Here is a 25,385-nt window from a genome sequence, read left to right as displayed (position 1 = left end):
ATATTGCTATGGAAGAAATTCCATCATTACCCATTTCTCCAGTAGGATGTGTAGCTACAAACGGGGAAGCGGGAAACAATTTTGTCACCAGTTTCCTAACTCAATTTTCAATGGATGCCTTTAGTTTAAGAACATTTTTAGTTAATAACTGGAATTTTATGGTTGAGGATCATGTTACCATGGATACTCTGGGTACTGGTCCTTTGGTGACATACAGAAGAGGGGCCAATTTGAAAACCTTGTTTGAAATCCCTGGGAAGGATCCTAAACCTAACTGGGGGATGGTTAAATGTGGACGCGGTCACTATTGTAAATATATCCAGGTAGGGACACATGTCTCCATCAGAGGTAGGAAATATATTATAAAAGGCCGTTTCAACTGTGAGAGCCAAGGCATAGTATATCTAGCTACTTGTTGCCAATGTCGGGCCATTTACTTGGGCAAGACAGAACGCCCTTTTAAACAACAAATATATGAACATTTATATTGTGTATCTATAAATACTATTATGAATGCCTTGGCCAAACATATTACTGAGTTTCAGTCACACATTTTTCAATTCACAGTTGTCGAACATGTCCCTAAAAATTTTAGGAGGAGGGGTCCTTGGAACCTAAAATTAGAAGAGCGAGAACTTATTTGGTAATTGCAGACTGATGCACATACCTATCCTGGTTTCAATGAAAAATGTTCAATTAAATGTTTATTAAAATTAAAGTAATTAGCTAGATGAGTTTTTTGTTTTTTATTACAAAATACATAGGTAATAGATTTAGTTCACATTAGGATGTGTGTTCTAAATGTAATTCCAATTTTTTATGTTTTCTTTTTAATGTGGAGATGGTAATAATTGTGGAGTGGTAAATATTTAATGCTCTTTTCAAGAGCAGTTTATTTTATGTTCAGTAGGTTTACATGTTTTACCTTTAAGTATTAATAGGTTATATAACAGCAGACTTGTTTTAATTGAATAACGAGTCCTTAATGGGCTCACTGAAGTAATAGTGATGCTTTTTAAACAGGGAGATGTGGGTAAAAAAACTGTCTGAAGAAGTATAAGCATTTGCTATACAAAAGCGCTAACTATAAACTAGAGTGTGGTCGTGTCAGTTTGCCTCTCTTGTTGTTTTTTCCACCTTGTTAGTGAAGGCAGAGCAGTCAAGAAGACTTGAGATAATGGAGCTGAAATGCCTGATATGGATAGTAAGATGTATACTGTGGGACAGAGCAAGAAATTAGGACATCATAGTGGAAGTCAAAGTAGCCCTAATGTTAGAGAAGGTCAAGAAGAATAGATTACTGTGGTTTGTTCACATGTATAGGAAAGCAGAAGGCAATTTGGTCAAGCAGATTTGGGCGACACAAAAAGAAAGCAAGAGGAGATGAGGACACCAAGCCAGGAGATGGCTCAGTTATGAGAATGAAGACCTGCAACAGGTGGGCATGACTGCTGAAGGTAAAAGACTGACTATGAATCTAGAGGGGTGGCAGCAGTTGATGTAATGCCCTAATCCCATGTAAAATGGGAAAAAGGGGTTGTTGATGACAATGATGATAATGACTTTATCTCAAATTTGCATTTTATTACCGTTTTTGTATTTTAAAAGTTACGTAGCAAAATATTTTGATTTCAGTCTTTGTTAATATACAAATCTGTATATTTCATATATATTTTAACTGTTGGTTGTCAAAAGTGTAATGTGTGCTTAGTGATTATGCCTAAGCATGGCCATTTTCTTGCCCAGTTCTTTTCAATTCCTCTCTCTATATATATATATTTTTTTTTTTGAGAATAATGATACATGGAAAAAGAAGGCAATAAACAGAATTAAAACTGAAAAGAAAGACATCTCTCCATAAAAATACAAATGCAAACATCAATTTAAAGAACATTATTAAAAATATTTTGAGAGAAATGCCTTTATAACATACAGGCATTAGTGATCTACACTGAGGAGAATTCAACAGTACAGTTACTAAAAAAAAAGAAAACATTTCTAGTCAACCTTAAGGAAAACACACTGGTGTTTACTGTCTTTCAAGCATGTTACTGTATAGTACAGGGGGCTTTGAACAAGCAGTCAAATCAACTCATGTAAGCACATTGTCTGCCTTTTAAATCATGTACATGTAAGTGACTGTCAAACCATGATCATTTTATAACATTTAATCAAATGAAAAGGCTAACCCTTCAGAGTTACGATTATTGCAAATGCCTTGTAAGAATTTTAGGAACATGACTTATTCCAAAGGTAATAAACTAGAGGCTGCTCTAACAAGTTAACTTCCATAACTGGTACATCTATGGCATGAGTGTAGTTCTTTAAAAGGGAGTCAGTTTTACACAGGTAGTTAAATAAATGTCAAAGGAGGGGATTGAACAATTAAGCATGGATAATTACAGCATTCATGAAGTGGAACAAACGAGTGTCCAGCTTGAATTCTTTTTGGGAGTATGACAGCAGACTAAAGTACTGTCAACAAATTGCAACAATTAAACGTATCTAATGTACTCTTCAACAAACTACAAATGATCAAAAATACAGCTAACCAAATATCATAAAGCCAATTACAATTCCATAAAAAGGTATTTTTTTTAGGATGCCAAACCCCTGATCCCCCATGTGAACTGTTTTGCCCGACTCCTTATTTAAACCTCTGAAAAATAAGAAAACCCTCAAGGATGAGGGCTATTCATTTGCCCTTGAGATTGTATAACATTGGAGTTGTAATAATTAGGAAAGGTGTACAGAGGGTACAGACATTTATATTGAGGTATGGGAAGGTGGCTTGTCTTCCTGCAAAAATATTGTTAGATTTTTAATTACTGATGATTCAGCAATATACCATTCTATTAGGTTAAATTTGATAAGTTGGCTTTGTTGATTTATGCTTCAAGGACAAATCATACTCTCTTCTTTTTTGTTTGACTAAGATTTGTTAACCTGACTTACCAACCCAAGATGCACAAAACACATAATGCTTTCTCCTTAATGATACTTTCTGCTTTGTTTTGTTCCAGTGCTACTTAACCACTCTCTATCACAAAAAAATCACTTGTAAATATCATTCCTGAATTAATTCCACAAGTTAGGGAGCCTTCTCCCTTGCTTTTTTATCAGAGTTTAAGAAACACAGTGTGGCATTTACAGAGTGATATTATTTATGAAACAGCATGCATGTATGCGTATTTAAAATGTCTCCTTTTCTCAGAGGTGCAGACGTTCAAGACTCACAGTCCATTTCCTAAAGTCTTGTGGCCTAGCATTTTGGTCATGAGGTGATACCTTGGTACATTAGGCTGCAGTTTTTTCTTAAGACTATGTATTAGGTTTTGTTATCAGTTTTACATTTCTATCTAAACGTAAAGGCACTATAAGTTTCTTAGCAGAGTAACAAATGCAGTTTTTTCCAAGGGAAGAAGCTACACTATATCATTTTCAGTGGAAAAGTAATACAAGTGCAATGCTAAAGTCCATAAAAGTTTAGTTTCTGTGCAGGATTTGCAATTATGCCAATATGTTTTTAACATTAACATAACTATAACTTATTCTAAGCATGGGAGCAAAAGGCTTCCAGATATAGCTTTCTTGCTTCTAGTATACAATTTGAGGAAGCTGTCCACTGACAAAGTAAGTGATTGTTTGACCACTGGAACGTAGGACAGTTTCCCAATGACAATTTCACTGAAGACCTATTTGACAACTCATTCACTGAAAGCTTAATACATATATCAGAAAACCACCACCCAAAATATTTAAAAGGACATTGTCTGCATACTGCTCTACTAAAGGTCCCTCAGAGAGTGGAGGCTGTGCTCTAAAATGATATGACAGACTCCCAACACTGCTGCTACTGAAAAGGGGAGGGGCACAGTTTGACTGAAGGTATTTCAAAACTGCCATTACTGCCAAAAATACCAACTTTCCATATAAAACACTCAACCACTTACTTTTTGGTCAGCTGAGCCACAGCCAACTAGCCAGCAACATATGTTGTTGTCATTCTGCCATTAATTTATACTCTGTCATCTCTAAAATAGGACATCTGGTTGAGAAAATTTCTTAAAAATGTTTGGGTTTCATTTACTGTGTATTTCAAAATCACCATTGCAAAAAATAAATATTGTAAAATATTGACAAGTTTAGGATAGCAGCGAAAATACATTAAATGTTTATTTCCTACCTTCAGAAACAGTCTGCTTTACAGCTGCAATATAAGACTCCGGATCATCCTCACAGTAGAGTTTTTTCCACAATGGCCAGTCATGGAATAACATTGTAAATTCATCACTGTCTGGCACTCCACAGAATAACACAAACATCCTGTGGGGAGGACCCAAAGCTTCTTGTAGACTCTTTAGGAGTGGAGGATCATATGCATGATTTACAAGTTCTCCAGTTAGTAAAAAAATTATGCATTTACTTTCATGGAAAATGTCCAACTGCTCTACGGGAATGGGGAAGCCTTCCTTTATACCGTAACATTTAATTGACTTGTTCTTGAAGTATCTAGATGAACTGAAGAGACTTTTGAGGTATGTGCTCCATTCTTCACCATCACATCCATGGACAATAAGCACGTCAGAGTATTGATGTGATCCTGTTGTGAAAATTATGAATTAAATCTTTCAGAAATTAAATTCTGGCAAGACAAAGAGAAATCAACATCTAGGGTATATGCTGAAGTACTTCACTGTTAAACAGTTCTCAAATTGGTGTACTTCCATTAATGTCATATTAATTTTATTTTTCTGAAATAAATGGCATGTACAAACCTTGGCAAATTACTGTTCAGAGAAATACTTTTAGTACAAAAATAAAATGTATATAAATAATTTACATCAACAACAGAATGCTTAAAAACTCTCAAACATTTCACATCTCAGCAGTGCTTAACTATGTAATACAAACAGTTGTTTTATAATAATTGCTTCCTGTGTCATGCTACATATTATTAATGAGCCCTGCATGCAAACTATTTGGTACTGTCATACAGAAATAACTAATACACTGAACGTGAGTTCACTGCATCTCAGAAAAACATTCTAAAAACCTCTTCACTGTAACATTTTGAAAATGAAAGAGACAGCATTTTTCTTATATTTTACATACGTCTAAATAAAGTAATAGGTGAATGGCAAAAAGCATAGTTTCATATAAAGTAATCAGTCGGCATGAGGTTTAATGCAAATGTTTGCAGTTTATGTTCCGTTTCAGGGACACTGGCAGAAAATAAAATGAGGAACATTCTGTTTGTGAAGTCATGAAATTGCAGCTTATGGCTCTCCTGCCAGCAGGGGCAGTGGTACACTGGGGCACAGGGGCACATGCTCCCCTCCCCAATTAAAGTGTGTGCCACGGTAGCTGCATAGAAAACTTTTCTATTTTTTTCAATATTTTACTTTCTTTTTTACAACATGAATCAAGCAACAGGCACATTGGTCTGCTCTCGGATGCTCTTTGAAGAAAACATGAGTAGACCAATGATAAGTACACTAGTAGACCAAACCAATGAGAAGTGTGCTTATTAGAGGAGACACTCAACAGTAGTATAGACAGTAAAAAAGTCTACTCCAGTACTGTTCCTCCCCCTTAAAAAATACTTAGTTGCTTGACCTCTCACCTCTCTCAAGCCACTCACTTTGGAGATTGTCAGTAGACTCAGATCTTTGGCTTTTTCCATTGGGTTAGGCAGGATTTTTTTTTTTTACATTTTTTAAACTTTGTTTAAAGCAAATCAGTTGCTTTATGTTGCTTCACATTTTCTTTACTATCTGTTTTCCAACTACACGTACTTATTTTTGGTTGGCAGATTTGTTCTCCACATTACCATCAGTCCAGTCAACTTCTTCCTCCCTTGGCAGACTCAGTGGAACAGATTGTACAAATAATTGGCTTGGGTAGAGTCTATGCAGAGTGCCTAATGACTGGAACTAGTTAAAGTTTACAACATAAAAATTGCTCACTGAAGGTGTTAGCAAATGTCTTAGCCTTTCAACAACTTGCCAAATTGGTCCTTACTAACCAGACCCAGAAAACAGTGGTAGAGTCAAATAGTCAACGCCCTCGTGAAAGAACAAAGTTTTCAGTCAAAAAAGTGTTGAGGTTGCACTCCCACCTGCTGCAGCTTACAGTAGTATTTCTCAGCAGAAGGTAATAGCTAGGCAGTATAGGCAGCTGCGTACATTTTTAGAAATGCAGGAAAGACATAACATGAATCATAAATGAATGAGTCACTTTGGAATGCATGCTTTCATTTTAAAAATGCAGGGGTAATATAAATAGAATTCCATATAGGGGGGAATAGAACTAAGACCTGCTGAACCAGTTCTGTCTGGTGATTGGCAGGGTTACCATTTTTTGTTGCTTGCTGGATGCCAGGGTTACTATAAAAATCGTACCCCACACAGTAAGCCTTTTTTTAACTTTTGATTATAAGTAAAGTCCAATTCAAGGGAAAGAAAATTCAGGCAGTGGCAGTAATCTTAGAAAATCTTAGAAAGTCCTTCACTCTGAGACAACAAAGACCAACAGTGATGCAGGCATTTACCAGTAAGTTAAACAAACCAAATTTTGTGGTGAGCAACTGCAGTGTCACAAAAAGACAAGAACTTGTATTATTTGGTACAAATTAAGAAGAAAACATTGTTTGCGTGTTTTGTTCTAAGTGGTATTAATTCACCACTGGAGTTCACCTTAGAGGTCAGTAGACACAGTTGTTTTTCATGACCCCTTTTCCACTGTGTCATGTATCATTTTATTTCTTAAAAGGGGAAGACTATTTTTTTTTATTAATGGACATAACTTTTAGTTATGTACTTACCATAACTTTGGATGTATGGGATCCATCTCACCTACATTCATAACAGATGGGTTCGGAGCCGATCCATCGGCTCCGACTCGGCCACTATACACTAGAACGAAGTCTCTCATTGGCTGGGCTCCCCCTTATCCCAGAATGCACCACACCTGCTTCCCCAGATCTTGTTTGTTCACTTTCATACGTCCATACAGGCACAGAAAAACATACCAATAACTGTAAGCAACTAGAGCCCTTCAAGAAAAGAGCTCAGCAAGAGCAATATTTCCTCCAAATCCAAAAGGTAGGGGGAAGGAGGGTGGGTATGTATGAATGTAGGCGAGATGGATCCCATACATCCGAAGTTATGGTAAGTACATAATTAAAAGATGTAATGGGATCCTATCCTGCCTACATTCATAACAGATGGGACAGCGTCCCTAGCACCTAAATCCCGGGTGGCTCATTGGAACACACTCCTGAGAACTGCGGAACCAAAGGAAGCTCTGCCTCGGGAAGCCACATCAACCTTATAATGAGAAATGAAGGTGTGCGGAGAAGACCAAGTAGCAGCCGCACAAATATCATCTATTGAAACTTTGGAGTGGAACGCTACAGAGGTGGCCATCGCCCTGGTAGAATGAGCCTTGACTGGGAAAGGTAACTCTCTGCCTGACTGGGAATAAATGAAGGAGATACACTCCTTAATCCATTTGGCTATGGTGGTCTTGGCAACTGGTAGACCTAGCCTATTCTCCGCAAAGGACACAAACAGCTGGTTAGATTTTCATGTCTGACTGGTCCTATCTAAATAAAAACGCAGTTGCCTGTGAACATTCAACTGGTGGAAGGTGTATTCTGCTCTATTAGAAAAATTTGGAAAGAAGACAGGGAGCTCCAAGGATTGCTGAATGCATAAAGGGGATGCTACCTTAGGCTAAAAGGAGTGATTCAATCTAAGGGAAACTCTGTCTTGATGATAAATCAAATAAGGAGGAACAGAACAAAGAGCCTGAAGCTCTGAAACCCGCTTAGCAGAAGTTATTGCCACTAGAAGGGTGGTCTTCCAAGAGAGGAACTTTATATCACAAGTCGCTGCTGGCTCAAAGGGACGGGCAGTTAAGGAGGCCAGAACCAAATTTAAGTCCCAAGGAGGCACAGGATGGGCCATAGGAGGCCTGAGGAGCCAAGCTCCCTTGAGGAAGGACTTGCAAAGTCTGTTTGCCATTAAGGAAGGCCCTACGGAAACATGAAAATTAGAGATGGCCGCTAGTTGAACCTTAATTGTGGAGATTGAAGAGCCCAAATGAAACAATGAAGCTAGGAATTCTAGGACCTGCGGCACTGGGGCTGTAAGAGGATCAATGCCTCGCTGTTGGGCCCAAAAGGCAAACCTTTTCCATTTGCTGGAATACAGCTTAACAGTGGACGGCTTGTGCGAAGAGGACAAAATGTACATCACTTCTGGAGAAAGAGAGTTATCTCTAACTAAGGATGGAAGTGGAGTAACCAAGCAGCCAGCCTCAACGACCGGAGGGATGGATGAGAGTGTCCCGACTGATGAGACAACAGGTCCGGCACTGGGTCCAGAATCCAAGGGCCCTGTACCGCATACTTCTGAAGGAATGGGAACCAAACCTGACGGGGCCAGTGTGGGGCGATCAAATTCATGTCGCTCCCCACATGAATAGCCTTCTGAATCACCTTCGGGAGAAGGGGGATCGGGGGGAAGGCATAAAATAGACCGGGGGGCCAATTGTGGGCTAGAGCGTCCCTGGGAAACTGCCCCTGGGAGGGAGTCAGGGTGAAGAACTCTCTGCATTTCGCATTCTTGGGGCTTGCGAACAAGTCGCAACAAGGGAGACCCCATTTGGCGAAGATCTGCGCAGCCACTCTGTTGTTGAGGGACCACTCGTGGGGCAACAGGAGAGTCCTGCTGAGCCTGTCTGCAATCACATTGGCTTTCCCCGGAATGTGCGTTGCTACTAAGAAACGTTGGGTAGCTATGGCCCAGCGCCACACTCTCATGGCCTCTCTGCAAAGGGGGTAGGACTTGGTTCCACCCTGCTTGTTTATGTGCCAAACTACCGACATGTTGTCGGATAGAATCGCAATAGTACCTTGGGGGAGAGCATGATGAAGTGCTTGCAAAACCAGAAGCACCGCTCTCATTTCCAGGACATTGATGTGAAGGTGCGCTTCACAATCCTGCCAAGTGCCTTGGACAGACCTGTCCAGATAATGACCCCCCCCCACCCTATCTGGGAGGCATCTGTGGTCACTGTGGCAACTGGGGGCTGAAGGGCGAAAAGACACCCCCGGTCCAGGTTGGACCGAAGCAGCCACCAACGGAGGTCCCGACGACAACTGTCCGTAATCAGAACCAAATGGTTCAGGGGAAGTTCTTGATACGACCATTGGACCGATAATAGCCATTGCAGCACCCGCATGTGCAGCCTGGCTAACGGAACTAGGAGAATAGTTGCAGCCATCGTGCCCAATAACTGTAGAATCTGTCTGGCCGGAACTCGAGATTTGGGTAACAAGTTTAGAATCTGAGATTGTAGGACCTGAATTCTTTCTGATGGCAAAAATGCCCGCATCCTTTTTGTGTCTAACTCTGCGCCTATAAAGGTGATACGCTGAGATGGCCGCAGCACAGATTTTTCCCAATTGAAAGTGATTCCCAGCGAGAGACCCAAAGTTACTGTGGCCATCAGCGCTCGAATCAGTAGATGCTTGGAAGTGGCAGTGAGGAACCAGTCGTCTAGGTAGGGAAACACTTGGAATCCTAGACTTCTCAGGTGAGCTGTCACCACTGCCAGACACTTGGTGAACACCCTGGGGGCTGTGGTGAGACCAAAGGGCAGTGCACAAAACTGGAAATGACTGGCTCCCAGGCGGAAGCGTAAATGACTCCTGGACTCTTGACGTATCAAAATGTGATAGTAAGCGTCCTTGAGATCTATGGAGCACATCCAGACATCCTTCTCCAATAATGGGAGAATGGACTGAAGGGTGACCATCCGGAACTTGGACTTTTTCACAAAACGATTTAATGAGCTTAGGTCCAAAATGGGCCTTACGTCCCCTGTCTTTTTTGGCACCAAAAATAATCTCGAGTAAGTTCCTGATCCGATCTGGTCGGCGGGGACGGGCTGGATGACTCCCTTGCTTAGCAGCTTTGAAACTTCTACGGCTGCTTGATCCCGTTGACTGGGTGGCACGTCCAGGATTTTCCTTGTAGGAGGAGGGGGCTTGAAGAGGGGGATGAGGTAGCATCCGGTTACGATGCGAAGCACCCACTGATCCTTGGTTATAGATTCCCAAGCCTGTGGGTGTTTCGCAAAACGACCCCCGACTGGCTCCGGAGAAGCACAGCCAGGCAACATCCTAGGGATGTTGAGGGTAGGAGGAACCACAAAAGGAATTGCGGTCTCCAGTGTTACGGGGGCCTCTGCCACCTCTGGGGCGGCGTCTTCCTGAATTCTCCCCCCCCCCTGCCTCTAGAGGGGGGATCACCCGGTGGAGTAGGGAAGAACTTTTGGGATTTTTTGAACGACATTTTCCCTCCTCTCTGGGCCTTGGGGGTAAGGTCTAGAGGGAGCGGAAAAACGGGCCCTAACGGCAGTCAAGGTCTTGCCCTCCTGCTCGCACTGGGTAAGTGTGTCCTTCACCTTGGGTCCAAACAGAGAAGACCCATCAAAGGGGGCATCGGCGAAGGAAGATTTAAAGGCCTCTGCAAGTGGACACAAGCGTAACCAGGCTTGCCTCCTAAGAGCCACTCCTGTGCCCGCTGCTCTACTCGCCCCTTCGGCTGCATAGGAAATGAGCCTCATGGACGAGTTGACTATGGAAGATAGGGTAGTCATCTGGGTGCCTACGGTTTGAGCTAACGCCTCAGGGAGATTACCCGCAAGAGACTCTCCTAACTCCTTGAGGAGGTCCCTTTGGAGCCTGGTAAAATGACAGAGATAGTTCAGCGACCGCAGGGTAAAGGTCGCTGAAGAAAGGGTACGCTTCCCGTACCTATCCATGCTCCTAGAATCCTTATTAGGAGGATGAATAGACGTTGAAGCCTCTGCCACGTCCTGCTGAGTGGCAGATGCCACCACCATCACATCAACTGCAACACCCTTGGTGAGGAATTCCTTCTGGGGAGGGGCTGAAAGGAGCTTATTAGGTCTGGCAGGCACCGGTTCCACTGTATCAGGATGCTCCCACACCCTCCGAGAGATCAAATCTAACAACTCGTCAAAGGGTGGAGACACCCAAAAGGAGGAGGGCTGGGCCCTGAAGGCCTTGAGGAAAACTGACTCCTCAGCGGTAGGGGCTTTGGATTGCCAATCGCCTCTCTGTCTCAAGATCTCCAGGATATCCGAGAAGGAGACGTCATCCAAGGACGATTTTGGGGACCCCTCCGCATCATCGAGGTCAGTATCTGAAGTGACGGACTCATCTTGGGAATCAACGTGCTTCCTCTTGCACAGTTTCTTCCTTGGGGGTTCATCCAAAGTGGATTCAGAAGGACCCCCCGGAAGAAGGGAACCCTCTAAGGGAGTATCCTCAGGCCCTGGGGCCCCACTGTCATGGGAAAGAATGTCACCAGAGGCACCAGTACCCAAGCCTAGGGACGGTGAGGTAGAAACTTGCTGAACCAGCAAGGTCATGGCCAGCGCACTCCTCATGGCCTGAAAAGCAGGACCTCCAGACTCTGCAGAGGGCACTTGTTGAGAGACCACGACGGTACTAGGAATACCTGCGGCCAATGCTCCGAGGGGAAGACTGGGCATCGAAGAGGCCAGCTCCACAGTGTTGCCCTCGGCCCCCACCGAGGAAGACCCAGTACCAAACCCTGACACCGAGGACAGGGTAGGAATGAGGGTCGGGGCAGAGAAGCTCCGAGGGGATCTCTGCTCCAACTGGACAATTCTTCTGCGTTCTACCAGCACCGACTCCAACGGCTCCAAGGGAGTTGGAGGAGGAATCAAATGTACTGAAGGGGGAATCGGCTCCGAAGCCGAGTGGGCTGGAGCCGAGATCATTTTAGTAAAAACTGGGGACTGGAACAGCCTCTGGATAACCCTATCCAAATCCGAATCCGACAACCTAGAGGATTTGGAGGAGATAGACTGGGGTCGGGACGACTTCTGTCTCGGCTCCGATAAAAGAGGGGACCGGCTCCGAAAAGGTTCCAACACTATCGGATCCGAGATCGGAACCGTTTGTAAAAGTGTCGGCGCCGAAGGTGGCTCCGGGGCCGAGGGGGAAGAGTCTGAGCTGCACACCTCCAACGGCTCCGAAACCAAAGGAGCCGAAGTAGGTGATTGGCCTCTCGGTGCACTAACCTCCGGCTCCGACACCAATGGAGCCGAGGAAGGAGGCACCGAGGCAGACCCTTCAGCCATCGGCTCCGAAGCCATTGGAGCCAAGGAAGAAGAGGTCGATCTATGTTTCTTGGATGTCGGCTCCGACGGGCTGGTCGGAGCCGACGATCTATGCTTCTTGGGAGTCGGGCCCGACGGACTGGTCGGAGCCGACAACTTTTTCTTTTTAGAAGCTGGAGATGAAGCCAACGCTTCCTCAAAGGAAGGCTTAATAAGACCTTTTAGTATTAATTTGTTTTTTCTTTCCTGAAGGACCCTGGAAGAAAAGGCATGACAAACACTGCATGTATCTTGAAGATGCTTAGGCCCTAAACAGTAAACACATACCGCATGGTTGTCTGTAACAGACATTTTATAACTACACTTAGCACATTTCTTAAACCCTGATTTCTGCTCCTTAGACATCTTGAACAAGGAAGACATGGCCCTTAACGTGAAAAAACAGTACACAGAAGCGGACCAATACACGGGCTAAAGCCCTCTAACTTAAATGGGCTTAGCCCGATACAACAAAGAACAGAGAAGAAACAAATTCTCAACACACAACAAAAACCAAAGCACACAGCGAGGGGCAAAGGCCCTCTAATTTAAACGGGCCTTGTCCAGTATACCAGAAGCGCGAAAAATTATAAATTAATAAAATTCACCAAAACTAGGAAACACACGCTCACAAAGCTGTTAAAACAGCTGTTTGTTGAAATACTGACAGAAACCCTAAGTCAAAAGACCAAAAAGGTTAAGAAAATACACTTAGCTCCAGCCAAGTCGAGACCACGTCCAGCTTGAAAAGCGGCAAATGAGATCTGGGGAAGCAGGTGTGGTGCATTCTGGGATAAAGGGGAGCCCAGCCAATGAGAGACTTCGTTCTAGTGTATAGTGGCCGAGTCGGAGCCGATGGATCGGCTCCGAACCCATCTGTTATGAATGTAGGCGAGATAGGATCCCATTACATTAAATGTTATGCTTTAGTTGAGGTTAATGAATGTGAAAACTATAAATGCAGACAGCATTTGAAAATATACTGCAGGAGTCTACAAACTCTGCCTAAATTATAATTTTCACATTCAAGCAGCTCAACTGAAAACATTACTTTTATGATAACTTCAATCTGTGATTTATATATTTTCCATGACTTTCTTTGTGGCCGTATGGTACCACTTTGAGCTTACTTATGTTAATATCCCAACTGTTAACTATGGTATGTTTGCAAGTCTGTAGCTTGATTTTTTTTGTTGTTGTTGTTATTCACATTCTGGACTTCATACAGTCTTATCTATGCTTTAGTACTGCTGTAGTTCCTTATCTTGTGAAACACATGGAGAAGAGCTACTGAAGTTTTGTATTATTGAGATGGGAATTAAGAAGTACTTAGCATTTTTTTCTGTTGTCCTTTAATTGGAGTGTGATGCCTATCCTCCTCCATATAATTTCAGCTGAGACTGTTTCACTTCACACTGAGCAAAATTTGATTTTCTATTAAATCACTGAAGACTATGGTCAGTCAATAATGCCTCACATTAGCTTTACAAGTTATTGTCTTTAAAAAATGTACATTAATTCTGTTAACTTTTTTAATTCAGAATTACTGCTATTTAAAAATTGTCCCTGATTTTGGTCTTTGTCTTCCCATAGTTTTTGACTTTGTTCCTGATTTTTGAGCTTTTAAGTCCAGTCTGGAATTAGTTGCTAGTCTCAAGGGGTTGAAAGATAGATGAGTGGGAGGGGGAGGGGGAGGGCATTAATGGCTATAACCAGGATGGGATGCTATGAAAGGAGATAGCACAAAGAGTAACACTACGCACCAGAAATTTCTGCTTTAAATCATGCATAGAACTGTGAAAGTGTGACTTGAAAGTTTTCTGTATTAGACAGGTGAAACTACCATACCATTCAGCTTTATGTCCCTGATTTCTCAGAATGTCCCTGCCTGATCTGACTAATAAAATGTGTGTTTTGATTTCTTTCTGGTGATGGCAAATACCACAAACTGTCCATAGCTGACCATAAATCTTAATTTTCCCTAATTATCAGAATGTCTCTGCCTGCTTTTGTCTTGTATTCTGGTTTGTTTTACATAAATATGTATTTTTTTCCTGGTGATGACAAGTGTCATAAACTGCCCCCGATTAATTTCACATAATGTCCATGTTTTTTTTTTGTTTGTCTGTCTGTCTGTATCTCATAAAATGTTTGGTTTTCTGGCAAACTAGCACTGCAATTAGAAAATGATTGACATTTTGAGTGTCAGACTTTTCTTCAGAAATCATATGCCAATGCAAAATATGTTATTCTAACACTCTTCTAATTGTACAAGGAAGACAGTATATTTTACATCCATCCCTGACTGAGATTTCATCCCACATTATCTTCTGGCATTGTTCCTGTCTGTTGAGCAACTGTGTGCTATATCAAGGCATCTACAGGCAGTCACTAAATAATGGTAAACATCAAGTTTGAGTTTCAGACTTCCTATCCTTCAGAAAAATTAAAGCTAATACAAAACTTTATTATTCTAGAAGCTTTCTAGGTATATAACAAGATTATTTAAATTATGTCACTATTTTATGCCTTTTATGTTTTATTTACTCCATTTTTTGTATTTGGTGACTTTAAGGAAAAGTTACAATTAATAAATAATAACAATAATTAGAGTTATAGGCTTCTTTTACTTCAGAAAATATATATTAATTCACATTTTCATAATCTGCAAATGTCTCAGGTTAATAGTACTAATATTTAACGGTTTCTCTGATTGTTCCTAATGACTTGTGTTTTTTCCCCTGATTCTGTTGAGATTTGTACCTGATTGGTTGAGAGCTATGTCTGTTGTAGTTTAATGAGGTGACATATGCATTTTGAATACATATGAGTTCAAGGGAAGATATGTTTACTGTTACTCATGCTAAGTTTGTTTTCAATGTGAGAATATTTTGTTTTGTTTAGCAAATGGCTGCCAGTGTTTTTACTGTAAAATTCCATAGCTCAGATCAGTGTATAACATGTACAACCAGTTGTTCTTGAAGGTGCTATGACATTCTTTGCCTTGTTTTACTGAGAAGCAAATGTCTTTAGTTATTTAATTTATTGATGGTGGTGGTGCTGCGGTAGCGCTGTCGCCTCACAGTTAGGCGTTACCCATTCGATTCTCAGTAAGAGCGTCTTCTGTGTGTTGACATGCATGAATGGGCCTTCCTTCATTGAAGGTTGTGCATTAGGCCCGGCAAGCCAGCACGTCAAAATCTACTGCCAATCATTAGCGGACCAGAGTTCCGCTGTGGCAACCCCTAACCGGGAAAAGCCGAAAGACACAAAAGTTACTGGGAAATATCTGACTGGGTAGAAGCCCATTTTCAGCAGAGGCCTGAGAAGAAAAGCTCCAAATTATTACAAAGTATTTAAGAACAATAATTTTATAATCTTCAAAAATAAAACAAAAATGTGCAGTTTAAATGGTTATAACAAATTAGACATAATATAAAAGCACTGGTTAAGAATCAATACAAAGTATATGATGCCATTATGCCATTGTCCCACTTCTGTTGTATTGATAGCTACCAACCTGATTTTGTTACACTGTAGGTTACTAACACTATCCAAACCAAAATCCTTGGTCACAACAAATTTAGTTATTCTATGTGTTGTGCATATTGCCAGTATATGTAAGATATGTATAATCTTAGACTGCATTTTTTGTGTTTTTCATGGGGAAATATAGGGAAATGGTCTTTCATGTTTTACAGTGAATTGTGAATGAATTGTTGCCATGCAATTCATTATTCTTTTTGGTCTTATTTCACAGAAACCATCACAGCCCTTAGTAAAAACAACTGCTCTACACCTAATTCTCCCTGCTTAAAATCAAATCAGAACAACAATACCTTTTCCTTCCAGCCTGTCCCAATTGATACTATAAAAAAAAAAACTAAAAAAATTGAAACTAACAACACCAGCACTGGATGAACTACCAGCCAAATATCTTAAATCTCTGCCAAAGCCATCTCCTACCCTGTATCCATCCTCATTAATCTATCTCTGAACAAAAAAGTGCCTCCCATTTGGAAAATATCACACATTATCCCACTGCATAAAGGTGCTTGCTCAACAGAACTATCTAAACACTGCCCCATTGCAATTCTATCCTCCCTATCCAAAATCTTACAGAGATGCATTCATTCTCAATTACTTTATCTCCTGACTAAAAATCTTCTTTCTAATACTCCACATGGTTTTCATTCAAAATATAGCAGTACCACTGTGTCGATGGCCTTTACTAACACAGTAAATCACCACAGAAATGAAGGTAAACTAATGTCAACCATATTTCTTGATCTATCCAAGGCTTTTGATATTGTTTCACATAACAAACTCATTGCAGTTCTATCCAATATTAATCTTAGCCATACTGCTATACCACATGGTTCCAGGACTACTTAGCTGGATAACAGCAAGCAGTTAAATGGCAACAAAATCTCTCCTTCTCCTACCAGTTACTGAAGGAGTGCCACAAGGTTCCATCATGAGGTCCCTCCTCTTCACCCTATTTACTAATAACCTACATACTGCTACTACACATTGTTCCCTAGTCCAGTACGCAGACGATTCCACCCTAATATGCACTGCTCCCACACTTCAGCAACTACAACATATTACCCAGCAATCATTCTCAGAGGTAGAATCTTGGCTATCTAATGCTCAGCTCATTCTTAATCATTCTTAATAGCAATAAGACAAAGCTCACGTTTTTCCAACCCACTAGAACAAATGCCCCCCCCCCATCTTTTAATATTTCATCAATAAACACAATCAGTAAAACAGATAACAGAGAGGCTTTCCCACAAGAAATCAGAGCCACAAAGGCAAGCATCTGTCAGTTTGGTTGTTGTTGTTCTTCTTTCAGCTTTTCCCGGTTAGGCTAATGACTGGCAGTAGGTTTTTACGGTGCCGAAGTGCCAGCTCGACGCCCAACCTTCAACGAAGGCATGCCCATTCATGCATGTCTTTCGAATGCCACTCGACCACAGGGCGGACATGCAGACTCCACACGGAAGGCGCTCCAGCCGAGAATTGAATGGGAGAACCTCTTGCTGTGAGGCGACAACGCTACCGCTGCACCACCGCGGCTTAAGCATCTGTCAGCTTGGTAAAAATCAGAAAACCATCAGATTATTTCTTCTTTTTCTAAAACAGAGAAGTGGTACAAACTAGGGCAAAGGTTTGTTGGTCAGAGTGAGAGTCATTAGGCAACATTTAGTCTGTGGGCTGGAAGTCTGAGATCCCCTGATATAATCTATATTATTTTTTTCTTCCCTTTCATTCTTCGAAAGGCTAGTGCTTGCTGAGACACCAGGAATAATTGTGTTGTAAATAAAAGTATATGCATCATTTATTTGGTTGCTCTTTTATTTAAAATATTTATTGACTGTCTTTTTGCTATATATCTCATTAATCTACATAATACAAACTATTTGAAAATACAGCCTGAAATTTTCAGAGTATTTGAAAATACACAGTTGTGGTACATATTCCTTCTCCCCCCCTAGAAAGAGGCATTTTTGTCTAGTTTGTTACTGCTTGATAATAGAATCTGGACTTCATACGTCTAAAACTGAAAGGTTTACACTTTGTAAATGTGACACTAATACATGGATTTCAAAACATTCAAAGTAACAGATCAGAGGACCTCCACCATTCTGTTCTTCCTCCTCCAAATGTGTTTGTCCTCCATACTCTTGGGAATGACAACTTCTTGAGGGTAGGATATACCCAATTTAGCACCTCACAAGGCTGAGATACCGAATGGCTGAGAGTCCCACTGTATTATAAGTGGATAATGAGATTCTAAGACATGCATTCATATTAATCCCATTACTTATGTTTAGCATAGCATAAATTACCCAAACACTCATCAGGCCCACTAATCCCAGATGAAGTTGTCCAGCTTCACAGCTCCACCTACATGGCAGCCCTAGTATTGCAGAAAGAGAGCCTACCTACAGTATTAGAGCTGCGATCCATGTGTAGGGGTGATGAGAGAATGCAGGTGTGACAGTCAGCCTGTCTATTATGCTCGCATTCCCCCATCCATGGGAGAAGATGGGCATGCAGGTCCACTAGCTCACCAGGGAATTAATTGTACCTGTAACTGATATGGCTTTGCAAACCACCCCCTCTGATGATCAGGAACTAAATGCATACCACCCAATTGCACATTTGCATGAACCTTAGCATTCCCCCATGGCTTCCAGCCAATGCACTACAGCTACATCTTTATGTGGGACTTAGTATTGGAGAAATTCTGGCTTCTTATGAGGTACTTCCTTGTAGTACCAACTCCCACATACAGATGTTGCTGCTGCTTCACCAAAACAGCACTTTGACTTCAGTGGACCATTCAGACCCTTCACTGTTATAATCAGTGACATTTGACAACGTACAACTTTTAAGTGTTTCAGCAGAGCAAGCTTGATTCCCTTTTTGGAATAAAGCATAGGACTTCAACATTCCCCATTAGCTTATTCTAATATCAAAACTCTAGTACAAGATATTTATTATACCCTAGACCTCCAGATGGTCCATATTTAATATATCAGTGGACCCAGACAAAGGATGCAATAAAAGCATATATTTATTTATTTTTTTATTTATGTACACACACATTTGCTAACCGGATAAGGGCACTGATAAAGACAATCATCATGCATGACCCAAGCAATTTAGCAATAGAAAAACAATCCACAACAGTGAATGTAACAAACAGAAATAACAGTGGTACTTTACCGTGCCAAAAAAAAAAATGATGTTAGTAATAGCCAGAATATGCAATCATAGTAGTCAAAACTACATAAAAATACTAATCCCAAGAGATATATTAAGCATCTAAAGACAGAGTCTGTTAGGTAAGATCATGGGATTACTGTATGTATAAGGGTTGAATCATGACTGGGCTTTGTAAGGCATTGTACATAAGAGCCAGAGAAAAAGACAAAGCATAAGGTTGGAGAAGGAATGAGAGAGAATAAGTAATGGAAAAAAAAAAAACAGTATAAACTACGAACTAGATGGAATATCAAGAATGTAAGTTAAAAGAGAATCAAGGATAGTGTGTAGTAGGGAGGGAGAGGTGGTTATGTGTCTACAGATATATAAAATGGTTCTGCGGGCTTCTTAGGGGAGACTGAAAAAACTGAAGTAACAGCCTAATCCTTTCTGATGTAGCAGTCCTTCTTGGATGGCTCTTTTTGTTAACAACCTTTCTTCTTTTCACTGTTATATGACAGGATAGGATATTTGGTATGGGTAGTGATGGTTAGTGTGGGAGGCTGTGGAATGGTATTTCATAACTTCTAGATAAAAATGTCCATATCTATTTCTCTATGGGTAATAGAATATCATGCAGGAGGATGTAGGGACAGATGGTCTCTGACAGGCATCACAGCAGGACAGTGGGGAAAGGCCTCACTGATGATGTTAACCTATAGAAGGTACACCATGACATTTCTGCAGTTTCAAGCAACCTCCACCACTTGGAATATATATATATATATATATATATATATATATATATATATATATATATACATATATACATATGGGTCCCCCTTCACATGGTCAACATCTCAAAATGTGGAATACCATATGGCTGAGACCATATGATCAACTTTTGAAATGCCGACCATGCGGAACTGGCATTTTTGTTCCAGCACTGTAGTGCAATCTCGGAGTTGGTATATTTAAGTTATGGGGGATGTGGGGGGTGGAGCCCCCCACAGGGGTGCAAGGGGGATATATATATATATATATATATATATATATATATATATATATATATATATATATCTTTACATTTTTTTTTAACTTATCCTGGATGATAGAGATTGTTATTCCCCCATGCAATTGTCCACACCTAAACCAAACTTCTTGTATGTTCCTTTGATGCTTGAAAAATTTCATTGTAAAGACTGGAATTTCATACCCACATCCAAGAGGGTCTTGCCCTCTTTCTACATATTATCCGTGTGTGTCTTCAATTCAAGCAAAATTGATAGGGCCATGAGAGTGTGAGTTTACAAACATCTATATCAACATTATAAACATCATCTATGAGGTGTCAGTGAAATCACTAAGCCTGGGCCCAGTGTGCTGTAGACATCAATGCTGAATTCTGCAGCTTGGGCTGAACACTTACTGGAATTATATGGCACTCTAATTATGAGGTTTGATATGAAAGAAACGGCTGCTTATGGCAACTGTAATTTCTGTTTGTGTGGTTCTCAGGCAAATTATCCAGTAAGCAGTGTATCTCATCCAAAAGATCTCAGTGAAAGTCTATTTGTGTGATAAATAGTATATGGCCCTTAAAAAAGCATAAAAATACCAAACTTGCTTCTCATGATGATTAATTCATAACCCCTGACTCATTATCAGAAGGACAGACTGCCAAGCTATGAGAATTTGGGTATTTTTTTAGAGCTGCTGCTGCAATAATGGTATCTGGCTTAGAAGCCGGTAGCCAAAAGGTCCAGTTCAGTCCTTAAGGGATCAGAGATTAATGGCAGGTTTCCTTGGCACAGATGCCACAGTATTGCTGATTTTGTAAGTCTTATTGGTGGACACTTTTATTCTGTCCACCAAAGCAGGCACCACCCAAAAGGACTGCTGTAAACCAAAAGCCCTTTTTCACCATTCATGTGAGGAGCATATGAGGTCCATGAGACATACCCATTCAGTTCATCCTCAATAGCACTCCCCCAGATTCAGGGTCAGCAGAGAGGATGAGATTCAATCTGTATTGTATTCCTCACATCTGATGAAGCACCTTTGGTGTGAAAGCGCTCATCTGTTATATATTTTTTTTACTATTTTTATTTTTTGGATTAAACAAATGTTTTATACAGTGCTGTGTTAGCTGGTTCTTTTGTTTTACTTGCTACTTTAAAACTCTAATTTGCTGGACTGGTTGAATCTTTCCCAATAACATTGTCCTCTACATTGTTTAGTATTTGATCACATAAGTACTGTGGCACTGAGTACCTTTCCTTTTTTTACTCTGGGTAGGAAGGTTATAAAATGAGAGCCTTCCCTGCGGTAGGTTATTTAATAGGGTAGTATGTTCAATAGGTAGCATAACCACAAGAAAGAAATATAACTTTCCCTTGCCTCTTCTTTTTTATTACCCTCTCTTTTATACGTTGCCCCCTCCTCACCAACATTCAGTCCTCTCTAAATTCCAAACTAGACTCATGCTACAACAAAATTGCTAAGTTTGTAACTAATGCCTCCTGCTCATCCCATCACTGCTTATCATTACACAACCTAAAATGGCTTGAACTCCCCAACTATCTCACCTTTATCCAACTAACTACAGCTCACAAACTCATTCATAATCCATCCATGTGTCCTGCTCTATCTTCTATACTTACTTTATACCATCCTAACAGACCACTCCAATCCAACAACCAACTGCTCGTAAATGTAGAAAAGCCCAAACTTTCGGCTGGCCAGATGCTTTACTCCTTTACCATTGCAAAGCTTTGGAACTCCCTCCCCCCAACACTTAGATCCACCTGCTCAGTAACCCTCTTCAAGACATTTCTGAAACAACACCTCTCCTCATCTTGGCTGTGCACATGTGCTAACACCACATCTCATATAACCTAACTTCAACTATCACAACTTTCTCACCTCCACTCTAGTACTCTGGCATCCTCCTTTCACAGCCACCTGTCTTTTTACTTACTCTGCCTCTCCATCTTGTCCACTTCCCGCTTGTACTAACCCTCATTGTCCTACCATTGATTCCTCCTGTCTACTTCCTTTTCTTCCTAACCCTTATAGACCTACCATTGAACCAGGTGAGACATTCAGGTACTCTTGCAGCCTACCTTAATATCATACCACCACTTATATCTGCAACAATATTCACCAACTTTGCTGATTCCTGCAAGACAACTCATATAGCCTATCACTCAGCTATTACACCTCCTAAATGTGTGAAATGTTTAAGTACCTAGTCTCTAATTAATTCCTATATCTGCTTTGCACCCACTGCATGAAGTGGCCTATATAAATTTTGCTAGCTGAAAACTAATCATATGGAATGTTCTCATGTATATACTCTGTATTGCTTGTATAATATATTTGATTAGAGAATAATTACTTATGTACCTTTTTTTCACCAGTTGTAAAAGCTGTCAATAATATGTACTAAATGTCTTTATTAATGTAAATTGTGAATTGTATGTGAAATGTCTTATATGTGGAGCTTTTCTTCCTGGGACTCTACTGAAAATGGCCACTTCTGGCCCAGCTGGACCACCCTGGTAAACAAATGCAAATAAATAAATAAAGAAATACATAAAGAAATGTTCTACATAGCCACTGGCTGTTTTCACCTGTAGTGGACTGAACTGCATAAGCATGAGTTGAGTGGTTTCTCAAAGGAAGTTTAGCTAATGAGGTTATTTTTTAATGTCTCTCCTATATTTTTCTAAATCTTTTATTCACCCTGTTTCTTTGTATAGCATTTCAGCCATTTGTATATCAGGACTAGTTTTCACTTTAATATAAGAGGGATACCACAATTTTCTTTGGTTTCCTAAAAATGGTACTTGAATTATTATTTCAGTTTATAGCAAATGTGCCTATATAGAGTGATTCTTAGATTATTTCTTCACTTATTTTACAAATCAGATCTCAGTCAGAAAGTCCCCTTAGGACACACTTTGCAATTTAAAGCATCCTTTCCCCCTTTCAGAGTTACACCATAATAAATACTAGATCACACTACAAATTCAAAATTCTAAACATCTTTGGTCACCTACTGAGGTCTAGTATCCTGAACTGGAAAACAATGCTAGATCATTACTCACTCCAGGACTAGCCGTCTCTCCGATTTCCTGTCACCGACCAAAAACAAGTGATCTGAATTAGGCTTAGGAACCATCTTCACCAAATTAAGTATATGGTTTGGGATAGAATTTGTATTTTAACCACTAATGGCACTTTATGAACCAGTGTTTATTTTGCTGTTGGTGCTTTCTTTTCCTTTTGGATCATTAACTTTCCTCTCTCTTTGCCAGTAAGTACTGATTTCAAAGTTGAATTGGGTGGACTGATTTAAGATACTGCTAGATTGGGAATGCTCACATATGAGATCTAGTTTCCACTTTTAAAATGTTATATACCCTGCTAATTGTACAACAACCTCTCTGTACTATGGTATACTACCACAGCTGACTTTCTTTTGTTTCTTAGACATGGTAAAGTACAACAGTAAGCCTTTTTATTTATTGATATGTATTGTTGTCTTTTGTAAAACTCTGCTTATGTTCTGATATATAATCTATTTGCATTGGCCTCTGCCAAAAAGGGGCAACTTATGCCAGTCGCAGTAAACAAATGATAATAAATGATAAATAATGTACATGGGAGATAGATACTGCATTAAAGGGAACTCATAAAATTGCTAGCACTGAAGTAAGTTGTCAATAAACAATGTATATAAATCCAGATTTGGATAACCCCAATAAGAAGTCAAGGAGGTCCAGAGAAGTCTGAATGTGTGAACAGAAAACTGAAGGTCCACATCATCACTTTTAGAGATTTGTTTTACTGAAGACTATACTAGTGGAAGACCTAGTTAATTACAGCCTGAAAACAAGTAAAAACCAGAGCTTTTATGATGATTTTTCTAATGTTTTCTGTTTAGGGCACGGGTACTGTTTGTTTTGATGAAATCAGGCTTTCTGCTTTAAGATCTGTAAAGTAAAACTATTTTGGACCCAACACTTGGATGTCAGTTGCTTAATCTTCCACACTGGGGGATGCAGTCATTACATATAATCCAACCACATCACCTCATGTTGCTCCTGTTAGCAGCACTCTTACTGTTCCTCATATGGCACATTTTACTACACCAATCTACACTTCTCACTCATGTAACCTAATATCTCTTTCTAAAAACTCACAAACTCTATTATCCTTCACTCTATTCAACTATCTTATCATTCCCATGTAGACAACTCACAGCTGTAATTACCATACAGACATCTCACTTTCTGCATGAGATTCATCTTGAATACAGTATGCAAATACTGTATATTACACTTATATATACTCTTAAAGTTTTCTTAGCTGATAATGGTATTTATGTATGTGTATTTTCATTATGCTCTTGTTATTTCTCATTAAATGTAATTCTGACTTTCTTTGTATTACTAAGTTGACAATGAGATTGGTCACTTGTGATCATCGCTGTATTCCAGTAGAAAAAGGAAAAAAGGTAAATGGGATACTGCAGATGCAAACGTTTTTCAGCACATAGATATCTACAAAAAGGAGTGTCATTTTTTTCAATGCTTCTGTAGTTGTTCTACAAGCAGGTAAGAGATAGCCAAAAACAAAATCAGCTGTCTCATATTTCAAACAAATAAGTTTGATTAACTGCAGATATAATAGGTGCAGAACTGTTCTGCTTCTAATGATCTATAAAACTGAATGGTTTTCGTCTCAACCTTAGTGATGCCAGATGCACACCGTTGTCAGTCAATGCACTACCTCTGTGTTTGTTTACTTGCAAAGAAAGCAGGAAATAAAAATGACACATTAGCATACCTGTCAACTGTACAGATTTTTGCAGACTGTCCAGATTCTTTCCTCATATTTTTGGTCTGTTCCTCATAAAAATTGTTTTTTTTTGACAAATCATTGGGATGATTTAAGGATTAAAGTCAATAAATAATGACAATCATTTTAATTTCAGACTTCATATCCTTCAGAAAATGTTTGGCAACACAAATCCTGTTATTCTACCAACTTTCTAAGTTTATAAGAGCAATATTTAAAATGTGTCCCTATTTTTGGGCCTTTGCCCCCATTTTGTCAACTTTTGACCAGACTTCTTGCAGTAAGAGGTTGCCAGGTATTCATGTATTGTTTCTCTCTCTGTCTATATATATATATTTTATTTTATTTTTTATTATTTATTTTATTTTTTATTTAACATTTGTTGACCGGGAAAGTCCGACTAGATTCCACAGAGCCTGTTTTCAGTAGAGGCCCAGGGAGAAATGCTCCAGATGCATGTCTTTGTGTATATATACACAAACACACACACAGATATATATATATATATATATATATATATATATATATATATATATATACATACATGCATACACACACACAGACACACACAC

General features: G+C 40.0%; 1 protein-coding gene across 1 annotated transcript in view; it reads right to left on the bottom strand.

Moving 5' to 3' along the window:
- PIK3AP1 (phosphoinositide-3-kinase adaptor protein 1) overlaps positions 1 to 25,385 on the bottom strand; it is a 1,872,143-nt gene that overhangs the window by 1,623,868 nt on the left and 222,890 nt on the right. Inside the window, exon 2 of the mRNA XM_044056574.1 lies at positions 4,187 to 4,603. Within this exon, the coding sequence (XP_043912509.1) occupies positions 4,187 to 4,603 (417 nt within the window). The remainder of the gene's footprint in view (positions 1 to 4,186; positions 4,604 to 25,385) is intronic.

The sequence above is a fragment of the Protopterus annectens genome, chromosome 14.part0 (assembly GCF_019279795.1).
Source record: "Protopterus annectens isolate FY-2018-M chromosome 14.part0, PAN1.0, whole genome shotgun sequence".
Classification (NCBI taxonomy): Eukaryota; Metazoa; Chordata; order Ceratodontiformes; family Protopteridae; genus Protopterus; species Protopterus annectens.
This window is presented reverse-complemented; position numbering and strand designations above follow the sequence as displayed.